This window comes from Arachis hypogaea, chromosome 14, assembly GCF_003086295.3.
Source record: "Arachis hypogaea cultivar Tifrunner chromosome 14, arahy.Tifrunner.gnm2.J5K5, whole genome shotgun sequence".
NCBI lineage: Eukaryota > Viridiplantae > Streptophyta > Magnoliopsida > Fabales > Fabaceae > Arachis > Arachis hypogaea.
Genome location: NC_092049.1, coordinates 136,997,074 through 137,011,157, shown reverse-complemented (window position 1 = coordinate 137,011,157; position 14,084 = coordinate 136,997,074). Strand labels below are relative to the sequence as shown.

General features: G+C 36.8%; 1 protein-coding gene across 1 annotated transcript; it reads left to right on the top strand.

The window, feature by feature from the left end:
- Nucleotides 1-12,189: 12,189 nt before the first annotated feature.
- LOC112744467 (uncharacterized) lies at nt 12,190-13,477 on the top strand. The gene is made up of 2 exons (XM_025794110.2): nt 12,190-12,303; nt 12,920-13,477. The coding sequence occupies exons 1-2, from the start codon at nt 12,190-12,192 to the stop codon at nt 13,385-13,387; spliced, it is 582 nt and encodes a 193-aa protein (XP_025649895.2). The 3' UTR covers nt 13,388-13,477.
- Nucleotides 13,478-14,084: the final 607 nt, after the last annotated feature.

Here is a 14,084-nt window from a genome sequence, read left to right as displayed (position 1 = left end):
ATTTAGAAAGTTGTGGTAGGATAGATATTTTTAAAGAAGGTTCTAGATGATTAATCTAGGCCATTGATTAGATTTAATCCTAACCATCCATTGAGGAGGTGGATGGCTATAAATAGGAGATGAGAGTTAGTGTGAGTGTGTGAATCATTTGTAACCACACTTGAGCAATAAAGTATTCTTTCACCAAAGCTTCCTTTCTCTTGTGTTCTCTTATATTCTTAGCTTTCTTGCTAAGTATTGAGGGTTAAGCTGACTTGGTCTTAGCTTAAGAGGTTGAGTAAGTCCGAGTGCCGGCACGGTAGCGTTGGAGTGTGTCCAAGGCCGTGACAATTTGGTATCCGAGCAAGGTTCGAGAGGGAGCACAAGTCGCTTGTGGGAATAGCTTCTAGTATCACCATGGAGCATGTTGAGTCTCAAAGGGGAAGGGATACTATTCTTTCTCAATGGGGAGGCAAGAAGGTCCGTTCTTCAAGTGAGCCTAGAGGTAAGGACTCTAACTTCTTAGAAGAAAGAGTTTCTATGTTGGAAAATGTTCTATCCTCTATGGATGAGCGCTTCCAAAGGATAGAACATGACAAGGAGACCCTCGAGGCTCACGTATTAGGAGAACTAGATGCTTTCAAAGAAAGCATGCTCCAAATTGAAGAGAAGCTTGAGAATTCCCTAAAGCTATTTGAGGAAGTTCGAGTTTGGTTCGAGGAGGCGAAATCTCGACCAACCATTATAAGGGAGACGACAAAGATTGATCTCCCCAAGCCAAAGGAGTTCAAGGGCGTAAGGGACGCTCGCGAGGTGGAGAACTTCCTATGGCAAATGGAGAGGTACTTCGAAGGCCAAGGGGTGGTCGAAGAAGCAATAAAGGTACGCACTGCAGCTCTCTACCTTTCTGATAATGCTACTTTGTGGTGGAGGAGAAAGTGCGTAGATATGGAAAAGGGCACTTGCAACATAGCCACATGGGAAGATTTCAAAAGGGAATTGAAAAGACAATTCTTCCCTGAGAATGTGGTTTATGAAGCAAGGAAGAAGTTGAGGGAGTTGAAGCACAAGAGTACGATTAGCGACTACGTAAAGGACTTTACTACTCTCACGCTTCAAATCCCCAACTTAGCATCAGAGGATGGATTGTTCTTCTTCATTGATGGACTCCAACCTTGGGCAAAGCAAGAACTACAAAGAAGGAATGTTAAGGATGTCGATGAAGCCATCGTGGTGGCCGAATCACTCACTGAGTATCATAGGGGAGACTCTAAACCCAAGTCTTCCTCCAAGCCTAGTTCTGCTAAAGGTGGGGGAGACAAGGGGAAGAGCTTCTCAACCAAGAAGGAAGGAAAATACTCTTCAAAGAAAGAGTACGAAGAAAAGAAGAAGGCTTTCGTGCCCAAAGGAGGATGCTTCATGTGCAAGGGACCGCACCAAATGAAGGATTGTCCCAAGCTAGAGACTTTGGCATCTATCGCTGAGGAACGAGAAGCTCAAACTCAAGTAACTGAGTGTGTTGGATCTATCCAACACATAAATGCTGTGAAGACCAAAGAGGCAAGTACTGCAGAAAAGAAAGGCTTGATGTATGTCAAAGCCTTTATCAATGAAAAACCTGTCATGGCTATGATCGACACTGGTGCTACACACAACTTCATCACGCCTGATGAAGCAAGGAGGCTTGGGTTGAAGATTACCGAAAAGAATGGTTAGTTCAAACCCGTGAATACCAAGGGTGAACCCCTTAAGGGAGTAGCAAAAGGGGTTGAGATGACTCTTGGTTCTTGGAAGGGCCTTGTGGATTTCTCAGTAGCACCCATGGACGATTTTAAAATAGTCATCGGACTCGATTTGCAAAGGAAGGCAAATATAATACCTATGCCATACTACGATGTAGTATGCGTCATGGAGAAAGGGTCTCCATGCATGGTCCCTATAGTCTCTAAAGTTGGAGGACCACCGATACTCTCTGCTATGCAACTCAAGAAAGGGTTCAAGAAGGGAGAGATTACATATTTGGCTCTATTACAAGAGGAGTCAACATCTGAAAGAGAAGACGTCCCTCCCAAAATCAAGGAAGTCCTTGAAGAAAATAAGGATGTGATGCCTCCCGAGTTGCCAAAACAACTACCCCCTAGGAGGAAGGTGGACCACAAGATTGAATTGGAGTCAGGAGCAAAGCCGCCCGCCTCAACACCTTATAGGATGGCACCGCCAGAACTTGAGGAGTTGAAGAAGCAACTCAAGGATTTGCTAGATGCTGGGTTCATCCGTCCATCGAAGGCACCTTATGGCGCACCAGTCTTATTCCAAAAGAAGCATGATGGTTCATTGAGGCTATGCATCGACTATCGAGCACTTAACAAGGTAACCATCAAGAACAAATACCCCATTCCTTTGATAGCCGATTTGTTTGATCAACTTGGTAGAGCCAAGTGGTTCTCAAAGCTAGATTTGAGGTCAGGATATCACCAAGTGAGAATTGCCGATGGTGATGAGCCTAAGACCACGTGTGTCACGAGGTATGGAACGTATGAGTGGTTGGTGATGCCTTTTGGCTTGACCAACGCTCCTGCGACCTTCTATACCTTGATGAACGAGATCTTTCGACCTTACCTTGATCGGTTTGTAGTGGTCTACTTGGATGACATTGTTGTCTATAGCAATACTTTGGAGGAACATGTAGAACACTTACGAACCGTGTTCAAGATCTTGCGAGAGAATAACCTATATGTGAAGAAGGAAAAGTGTTCCTTTGCAAGGGACGAAGTCCACTTCTTGGGACACATCATTAAGGGTGGAACTCTCTGCATGGATCAAGGAAAGGTGAAGGCTATCAAAGAGTGGGAGCCGCCAAACAAGGTATCTGAATTGAGGTCATTCCTTGGGTTGGCTAATTACTATCGGAGGTTTATCAAGGGATACTCCGCTAAAGCTGCACCATTAACTGATCTTCTCAAGAAGAATCACTCTTGGGAATGGTCAAAGGAGTGTCAAAAGGCCTTTGATGAGTTGAAGGCTGCTATCACAGAAGGACCAGTACTAGCACTACCCGACTACTCAAAGGTATTTGAAGTCCACACTGATGCTTCTGACTACGCTATTGGAGGAGTTTTGATGCAAGAAGGACATCCTATTGCCTTTGAGAGTCACAAGTTGAATGATACAGAGAGGCGATACACTGTCCAAGAGAAGGAGATGACTGCGGTGGTGCATTGTCTGAGAACTTGGCGTCACTACTTGCTGGGTTCACACTTCATCGTCAAGACAGACAATGTGGCTACAAGCTACTTCCAAACTCAAAAGAAGTTAAGCCCCAAACAAGCTAGGTGGCAAGACTTCTTGGCTGAGTTTGATTTCGAATCTGAATACAAGTCAGGCAAGACTAATGTGGTAGCAGATGCGTTGAGTCGCAAGGCTGAGTTGGCGGCCATTTCTATGGTGGAAGGAGATATTGTGCATACCATCAAGGAAGGGTTGCATCACGACCCATTAGCCAAGAAGTTGGTGGAGTTGGCTAGAGAAGGTAAGACCAAAAGATTTTGGTTAGAAAACGACCTTCTCTACACAAAAGGGAGAAGACTATACGTTCCTAAATGGGAAAATCTGAGAAGGAAGTTAGTAAGAGAATACCACGACACCAAGTGGGCTGGTCACCAAGGTCAGCGAAGGACCTTGGCACTCATTGAATCTTCTTATTATTGGCCCCAAATGAGAGATGAAGTGGAGAGCTATGTGAAGACTTGTCTTGTGTGCCAACAAGATAAGATTGAAAATAAGACACCAAGTGGGTTGTTGGAACCTCTGCCTCTATCAGAGCGACCGTGGAAAAGTGTCTCTCTAGATTTTATCTCTGCCTTACCGAAATCCGAGGGGTTTGGATCTATTCTCGTGGTAGTGGATCGATTTTCGAAGTATGCTACCTTTATACCCGCCCCTACTGATTGCACTGCAGAAGAGGCAGCACGACTATTCTTCAAGAATGTGGTGAAATATTGGGGATTGCCTAAGAGCATCATTAGTGATCGAGATCCACGCTTCACAGGACGACTATGGACAGAGTTGTTCAAACTCCTTGGGTCAGAGCTTCATTTTTCAACAAGCTTCCATCCTCAAACCGATGGGCAGACTGAGAGAGTGAATGCCTTACTCGAGTGTTACTTGAGGCATTTCGTAAGCGCTAATCAGAAAGATTGGACAAAACTCCTCGACATTGCTCAGTTTTCATACAATTTGCAAAGGAGTGAGTCTACAGGGAAGAGTCCATTCGAGATCGTGACTGGACAACAACCGCTTACACCTCACTCTCTTCCTTCCCCTTACTCAGGGAAGAGCCCTGGAGCTTATCATATGATTAAGTCTTGGGAAGAACAAGCAGATGTCACTCGTTCTTACCTCGACAAAGCTGCCAAGAGGATGAAGAAATGGGCAGATAAGAAGAGGAGGCATGCAAGCTATCAAGTGGGAGACAAGGTAATGATCAAACTTCTTCCACAACAATTCAAAGCCTTTCGCAAGGTTCATAAGGGCTTAATCCGCAAATACGAAGGGCCATTTGAGATCATTGGACGTGTTGGGGAGGTTGCTTACAAAGTACAACTCCCTCCCTCTATGAAGATTCACCCGGTCTTCCATGTGAGTATGCTTAAACCATATCATGAAGACCAAGATGAACCGAGTAGAGGTAACTCGAGTCGTGCTCCACCCGTGGTAATTAGATCCTTTGATAAAGAAATTGAAGAGATCCTAGCTAATCGCATCGTGCGACGAAGAGGGGTGCCACCAAGTATCCAATACTTGATCAAGTGGAAAGGGCTCCCGATAACCGAAGCTAGCTGGGAAACTCGCGAAGATCTGTGGCAATTCCAAGAACACCTAGAGCGCTATCATGAACAGAACGCGACGAGGACGTCTGCGCATTAGGTGGGGGAGAATGTCACGGAAAATTTTAGAAGGTTAGATTTAACAGTGTTTGAATAGTTTTCTGGAGTGTTTGAGAATACTCTAGATGGTTCCGGAACGTTCTAGAATGTCCTAGAAGGTCCCGGAATACCCTAGAAGGTTATAGAAGACTCTGGAAGGTCATAGAGTATTCTAGAAGAGTGTAGATGTATATAGAAGTATAAAGAGTGGTATGGAATAATCTAGAAACATTTAGAAAGTTGTGGTAGGATAGATATTTTTAAAGAAGGTTCTAGATGATTAATCTAGGCCATTGATTAGATTTAATCCTAACCATCCATTGAGGAGGTGGATGGCTATAAATAGGAGATGAGAGTTAGTGTGAGTGTGTGAATCATTTGTAACCACACTTGAGCAATAAAGTGTTCTTTCACCAAAGCTTCCTTTCTCTTGTGTTCTCTTATATTCTTAGCTTTCTTGCTAAGTATTGAGGGTTAGGCTGACTTGGTCTTAGCTCAAGAGGTTGAGTAAGTCCGAGTGCCGGCACGGTAGCGTTGGAGTGTGTCCAAGGCCGTGACACTTTGCTCTTATAGGTTGCATTTAATTAGTGTATTTGAGACATATAAACACATATATAAATACACAAAGATATATAGATATATAGATACACAAATTTTATAACGTATTTGATAATAATATACAAAACACATATGTATAAATTAAATGTCAATTTTATGCTCTTTAATATATTTTATCACTATCACAATTAATTAGGGATAAAAATTAGTAATTTTAAAAATAATTATGAATAAACATATTAAATTTTATGTCTTATACATTGTGTTTTCGTGTTTCAACTTTAAGAAACAATACTAAATATATGTATTCTGTGTACCACTATATTTATCTAAATTTGTGTTTTAATAAATAAATAATAATTAGTGTCCATATCTCAGCAAACAAATACAACCATATTTATGTTTCAAATTCAAACAATAATAGATTGTATGCAGCAAGCAGGACCAGGTGGATCAGGAGGACGAGGAACATGGGAGCAGCCACAGATAGAGGTGGTAATATGTACCCTATTCGTAGATATCCAACCCGACTCCACCCGATCGGGTAGGGTATGGTACGAGTCGGGTTTTTGTGCGGGTCGGGTAAGTGCGGGTTGAGTCTCAACCCTATCCGACCAACCCGCACCCTATATATGTATATGTTATATATTTATATAAAAATATATTTTAAGTGGATATTGAACTAAAGACTTCTCACTAAATATAAAAAATCCTTAGTCATTAAAAAAAAAATCATTAATTGATAATTTAATAAACTTTTTTTACATAAAAGTCAGTTCTATTCTAAATTATCATCAAGTTATATAATAACGTTGCATTTTTTTTGTAACACGCGGATAGGATCGGGTACCTGCGAGTTAAGAGCGGGTAGGGTTAGGGTTGAGATATTCTCAACCCGCGGATATGGTAGGGTTGAGTTTATATAAAAATCTCAACCCACAGATAGAGTTAGGATTGACTCCAAACCCTACCCTACCCTACCCATTGCCACCCCTGGCCACAGATGAATTAAGGGTTTACACCAACAACCCCAACACAGATCGCAAAAACTTCACTCTTGTCCCATCCAATGAAATTACGAAAAGTGGCGGATGGTTGGCACTTAATGCTAGTGATGGCAAAGTCCTATGGGCCGTGGCTGATCCAAGTAACATAAATAATCCCATAAGTGGGCCTGTAAGTGTTGCCAACGGTGTCATGTTTGCAGCATCAACAAGCCCAAAAGGCCCAATATATGCCATTGATGCAAAGAGTGGAGAAATCCTATGGTCTTATGAGAATGGTTATGTTGGTGTGGTTGATGGTGTCTCAATTAGTGATGGTTGCATCTATGTTGGTCAGGGACTTAGCTTATTTACTTTCTATAAAGGTTATAACAAAACAGCTGCAACTTCACTCTTTGCTTTCTGTGTTTAAAGGTGTTGGAGACATGGCTATGTTTAAAAAATAATAGTGAAATTGAAAATAAAAATTTTAGTAGTTTTCCTTGAAATGCATATTTAGATAATATATTTCAATTATACAGTCTCATCATGTCTCTATTTATTTATGTTCTGCATTTGCATGTGTTATCAAATATTTATAGGTATTTTTGTATGTACGTATTTGTTCTCTAAGACATAACTTAAATTAAATGTAGCATATATGGTAAAATTGCATATGGATATATTCATCAATGTTCAAAACAATTTACTAGCTACTATATATGCTATTGAATATATCAATAATTTATCTCTTCACAAATAATTTTTGTTTAAAAAAAGATATTTTAATGGAAGGGAAATATTTGCAGAAGAACTAATTTTTGTAGGATTTTTTTTTATTCTAAAATAAAAAAAAAACTTTATATCTCAAAAAAATTATTCAAACTTTAATTTTTCGTATTCCATAAATTAAAGTCTGATTAATTTTTTTGGGGAAATAAAGTTTTTTTTTTTTTATTTTAGAATAGGAAAAAAAATTCATTTTGTATGAATATAATATTAGAGGATAATCGTATGCACAATTACAAAAAACTTTTTCAATAAGTAAGAAGTATTGAAATAGAGTTGATGAAATGAAATTTTATTAGAAATTTGTTTAAAGATATTCTATTATTTTTTTTAAGAATGGTGGCTTGCCTATCGCTTAATTACCTCACCTTATTTCAAAATGGTTATACTACGTGTACACCAAAATCAGCTATTAAAATCAGCAACTAGTTTAAAATACATGTTGAAATACAAATGCACATTGAAAATAAATTAAACTACACATGTATTTATATACAAATATATTGGTGGCTAATTTTAATGGCTGATTTTAGTATACAAATAGCATTTTCCATTTCAAAATGCATACTTTCCAGCTCTACTTATCTAAGATTCATGATTACTTGTGGTTAATAAATGCATAACAAGTATACTATAACTCATTGTGGAAAAAGTAGCATTGATCATTACTCTCTTTCAATAAATAATCAATAAGTATACTAGAAAATCATCAAATTTTTGTAAGCTAAGGATGAGCGAGTGTGCTTCTAAGTTCTAAGAACTACTACTTGGTTGGTCTTCTTTATCAAAATATTGACTTTGGACATTTTCCCCTTATTTCTTTAGCTATATGCTTATGCATTTAGCTAAAAGTTTTTTCTCCATTTTTTTATTACTTTTTAAATAGAGGTAAGAGAATACGAAAAACAATAGTAGGGAAGTGTTAACTAAAAGAATGGAGGAGGAATTTTTTGTAATTATTAATTTGAAAAGTAATTAATTAGTTGAAATTAAAGTAAGTCGGGAACTAAACAGATATTAAGTAGAATTTTTACAAACTTCAAAAGTTGCAAATATATTTATCTGTCCTCATTCTTATGTTATCATTATTATATATTTTTTCTATAGCCAGAGATGAGCCTGCCAACCCTTAAACAAAGTTAGCTTGTAATTAAGTGAAGAAAATGTATAATAACCAAACTTTATATTGTCATTATAGCTAAAGAAAGAAAAGATAGAGGGGAAACTCGAAGTCAATATTAGATTAATTTTTTAAAAATACTATTTGTATACTAAAATCAGCCACTAATATATTTGTGTATAAATACATATATAATTTAATTTATTTTTAATATGTATTTATATTTTAACATATATTTTATACTAGTGACTGACTTTAATAGCTAATTTTAGTATATACATAGCATAGTCTTTAATTTTTTTTGAGGTCTTTTTTGCACGTTTTCATTTAATTTTGTCAGTATTATATAAAGAGTTATGCAACCAATAAATTGTTGGACAAGAAATAAGTAATTTAGCCTATAGGGTAAAATACTTGGCGAGAACACAGCTAATAGTTTTGAAAAGTACATTTGCTGAGAGAAGAATAATTTTTTAAATTTTAATCTCTTCATAATTGTGAAAGGAATGTCTAATAATTTTGGATCATCAAATAATTAAAAAAAAAAAAGAAATATAATAGGATGATTCATGTGATTATGAATCGTCTAACGAACATAGATAGGATAGGATGAGATTAGGTAAATGGTGAGTTTAAGTATAGTAATGAATATGAATGACATATCCAGAAAATTTAACTAGCGGAGAGCAAAAATATACTTAAAAAAAAAAGATATAATATAAAATGAAAAGCCAAATAAACAATAATATTTACAATGAATTCAACTAAATTGTATATATTATTAGTAATACATCAATCTAAGCAAATAATGTTTATCTTAATTTAAAATAAAATTAATATATATGGGATAAAATAAAAAAATTATGGAGTCAAACATATTTCTTTTTGCATATTTGTGTTATATTTTAAAATGGAAAAGTCTAGGGGACCAACAACTTTGTTAAATTCTGGCCAGCATGTAACTAGCAAAGAAAAGTGAGCCATTGGATGAAATCTCACACCATTAAAACCATCATTGATGGCTAGTTGATGGCTACAAATTACAAAAATTGTTAGCCTCCTAGCATTGCTCTTTTAAAATATCAATGGGCATATGTCCCCATTCCCCACACTTAGGCATGTAATAAATGTATAAGTATATATATTTTTTTCTCTCCTTAAAACAAGTCAAAATTATCTTCAATTGCTTATAGGCATTTAGAAAAGTTGGAAATAGGGGTGGCAACAGGGCGGGCAGGGCGGGTTTTTGCTCTACCCGACCCCACCCCGCCGCATAACAACCCGCATAGAATCCGTCCCACTTCTATCCGCGGGTAGTAAAACGTTGAACCCTAACCCGCCCATGTGGGTACCCGCCCCGCCCCTATCCGCCCCTATAATTATTAAAATCCAATAAATAAAATTAAATTTCAAAATTTATATAACTATCATCACATACATAACATAAATTAAAGTAAAATTTTAAATATGATACAATATTATTAATCATTTACTAATTATTTTACATATATTATACATATTATATATTAAAATTATATATATTATATATACAGCGGGGCGGGTATTACCTAAACCCGACACGGTCTCGCCCCCCTCAAGAACCCGCTCCGCTGAAAATCTGCTCCGGTACGGGGCGGATAATTACCCGCTCCGAGCGGGTAGGAGCGGAGTGGGTACCCGCGAGGTAGGTACCCGCGGGTTCGGGTGGTATTGCCATCCCTAGTTGAAAAGGAGGGTGGAAAGCAGATGAGTGTATATAAAAACGGAGTCAATAATGTTAATATAAGTTTTAGATTATTTTTTAAAAGTTTAGACTCTTTAAATATAATAAAGATAATAAAGCTTCTCATTAATAATAATAAAGTAAATGGACTACTAAATATAATATATAATATAGGGACTAGGGTCTATATATGATCTGAAGAAGCATAGAAACTAGAAGAAACATATTCCAATAGAAGAATTGAATAAACATTGAAACTGGATTATATATTTTTGGCACAAGAGAATCCCAATGGTATAAGAGTTATTATTTAAAATATTGATGTGAGGATATATAGTGCGATCATTATACCAATACAGAAAAACACATTATTTTTCACACAAAAAAAAAAAGTTAAATCTAAAGTCAAAATATTGGCACCGAAATAAATAGTAAAAAAATTATTTAAGGTCCTCCGATCCATTGTCTTCTTGATCAAGGCAAACATGATCCATTTTATTTACATGCATGAGCCTCTTGAAAATTAGTTTCCTTAATATATTCATTTCATCTTGGTAAGGATCAGTTGCATGCATGGCGGTATCTAAGTTAAGCACATACTTGGTTTTGTGTTTATTCTTGCTTTGTGTTCATGCAGCATTAGTCTCTTCAAACTCAGATGTATGATACTTCCTCCTATCTCTCTCATGCTCTTTATACAATTTACTATTTCAAATGAAAAAATAAAATTTAAGATTCACCAATATAGCTTGTCACACGATTATTTTCTATTTGCATAAATCGTGTGACGACCAAAATTTTAATTTAGTTTAGTTTTTATTTTATATGATTTTTCTATAAAATAACACGGAAAGACACATGATAAGCTATCAAATAGCTGATGGATGAGTTGGTTTTTGAATTGCTTAAAAATAATTTCTATTTTATAAATTGTGAAAAATGTAATTTTCATATTCATTTCTTGATCTTAGTGTCTACATTCACAAACAGGACTGGTTGAACCATGGCGGAGATTTGTTCAACAGAAGATATGCCAACAAAGAAGATAAGATAAGTCCCAAAACAGCATCAAAACTAAGTTTGAAGTGGAAATTCTATGCAGGAAAAGATATATCAGCAACACCAGCAATATATGAAGATACAATTTATTTTCCATGTTGGAATGGTAACATATATGCAGTGAAAAAAGATGATGGAAAACTTGTTTGGAAGCAAAACTTGAATGAATTGACAGGTTTGAAAGCAACTGGCTTTGTCATGAATGTGAATACCACAGTGTCAAGATCAACTCCTACAATAGCTGGTAATGGTTTATTGATAGTTGGAATGTATGGCCCTGCTATTGTTCTTGGTCTAAACAGAAAAAATGGTAAGCTTGTGTGGTTAACCTATTTGGATCATCATCCTGCGGCACTTATCACCATGTCTGGAACATATTACAAAGGGTTAGTATATGTATGAATTAAAATTCTGTCCATTAAAATTCATATGTACTCTACTTTTTTTCTTTTGAAAGCAATTGTAGTGTCACTTAACTTTTAAATTAAAAATCTTAAGGTTTTATCATATAATATTATAGAAAAAATTTCAAGTGAAGTCTTTACCATAATTATGTGAAATAGAGGTTACTATGTGGCAACATCTTCACTGGAAGAATTTACAACCATTCAGAAATGCTGCATATTTCGAGGAAGCATGGTGAAACTGAATGCCTTCTCCGGTAAAATCATATGGCAAACCTACATGTTGCCGGATAACAATGGCGAGTTAGGAGAGTATGCTGGAGCAGCCATATGGGGGAGCAGCCCCTCCATTGATGCTCAAAGAAACAATGTCTACATTGCCACCGGGAACCTCTACTCTGCGCCGGCACGAATACTTGAGTGCCAAGAAAGGCAGGGCAACATAACAGAGCCTACTGATCCTGATGAGTGCACTGAACCTGAGAACCACTCTAATTCAATCTTGGCCCTTGATTTGGACAATGGGAAGATCAAATGGTACCGGCAGCTAGGAGGGTATGATGTATGGTTTTTTGAATGCCGTAATCCTGCAACTCCTGGCTGCCCTCCTTCTGGTCCTAACCCTGATGCTGATTTTGGTGAGGCACCAATGATGTTGACTGCATATGTCAATGGAAGAAAGAAAGATCTTGTTGTTGCTGTTCAAAAAAGTGGCTTTGCATGGGCTTTGGATCGCAACAATGGCAACCTCATTTGGTTTACGGTAATTTATGATAGTTTTATCTTTATCATACAGGGATTCATGTCAATATTTTGTGGTAAAACCTAGTCTTAGAATTGATGAGTTTAACCATCTAGTGAAACTCTTAAAATCTCCCAAAAGGGTATCTAAGAAAGACAGGATGGGAGATAGGAAAAAAGAAAATTGAGATTGAGATTATCATGTTACTATAGAGCTAGTTACATGAATGATTTTGGTTATTACTCATGTGAAATTATTTTCATGTGAAGATAATAGTTAAGAATCGTTAGATGACAATTTAGTCAGACATGTCAAATTATTTAACATTTTTCATTTATCATCTTCACATAAAGACATTTTCATGTGAGTGGTCATCAATGATTTTTGCACATAATTTCTACAGACAATTCCGGACAACTATATGAATCAACTGAAAATGTATATAGATGTTATGTTTAAGATTGTCTTATAACTGAAGATGTTTTGAATATAAGATTGGTTAAACTGTATGAGCCACACCAGAATATTGAATAACTTACTGAACATTTATGCATATTTTCAATACTTTTACATATAGTGTAGAGTATTAACTAATCAATACAAATATAACATCTTGATGCTTTTGCCCCTTTTGCAGGAAGCTGGCCCAGGTGGAACAATAGGAGGTGGAATATGGGGTGCGGCGACTGACGAAAAGAGAGTTTACACCAACATTGCGAACTTTGACGACAAAAATTTCACTCTTGCACCATCAAACATAACTACAACTAGTGGTGGTTGGGTGGCAATGGATGCAAGTAATGGGAAAATTCTGTGGTCTACTGCTAATCCTAGTAACAGCTCTTCCATTGGACCTGTTAGTGTTGCAAATGGTGTGGTCTTTGCTGGATCAGTAGACAAACAGGGATCAATATATGCAATGAATGCAAATAATGGGAAGATTTTGTGGTCCTATAAAACTGGAGCAAGTGTCTATGGAGGCATGTCCATTAGCAAAGGTTGCATATATGTAGGTCATGGTTTTAATGTTAATCTAGCGTTTGGCCGCTTGTCGGGCGGAACCTTTCTGTTTGCATTTTGTATGAAGCATTATGATACTAAATGATCAATAGTTAAAAGGAAGATAAAAATTATATTATGTACTGTACTATGACTAATGGACACTAAATAAGTTACTAATAAAATGAGCAACAGAAGCAAGTTATATGATAGAATGGCAAGTTGTATTTTGTAGCATTTCTTTTTATGTCTTGCATATGAATTGTTTACTAATATAAGACTCAATAAGTATGTGAATCCCTTCATTTTAAAGTGTATATCGCTTTGACTAAATTTGTACACAAATAGCAAATCAGTACTCGAAAGATGGAGAAGGAAACTCACCACTGTGGCATACTTACACCTTTTACTTGTGGCGCTGGCGACGGAAGAACACTTGGGAACTTTGAATCTTTTGACTGCAGCAAGACATGAAGGTGTGGATGAAACACAGGGTCAGGGAAGGATTGTGGACCTCAGAAAGCACCTCTGTCCCGTTTTCGCTAAAATGAATGTTGATGGCTGTTCATACTAGTATGCTTTTAATGTTGTCAGCACAGCTTATGACAAATTGATAGATGAAGACATAAGGAATGAGAAGCTAATGCAGACGAACATTTTGTAATGTAAGTATGTAACTATCAGTGGGGAAATACTACAAACACCTATAAGGCAAGGTGAAAACAAGGTTGAAAATGAATCAAGAAGAGAACTGGCAATTACTCAGTTATTTTTACCATACTTCTATTGGCGTCTTTTGACAA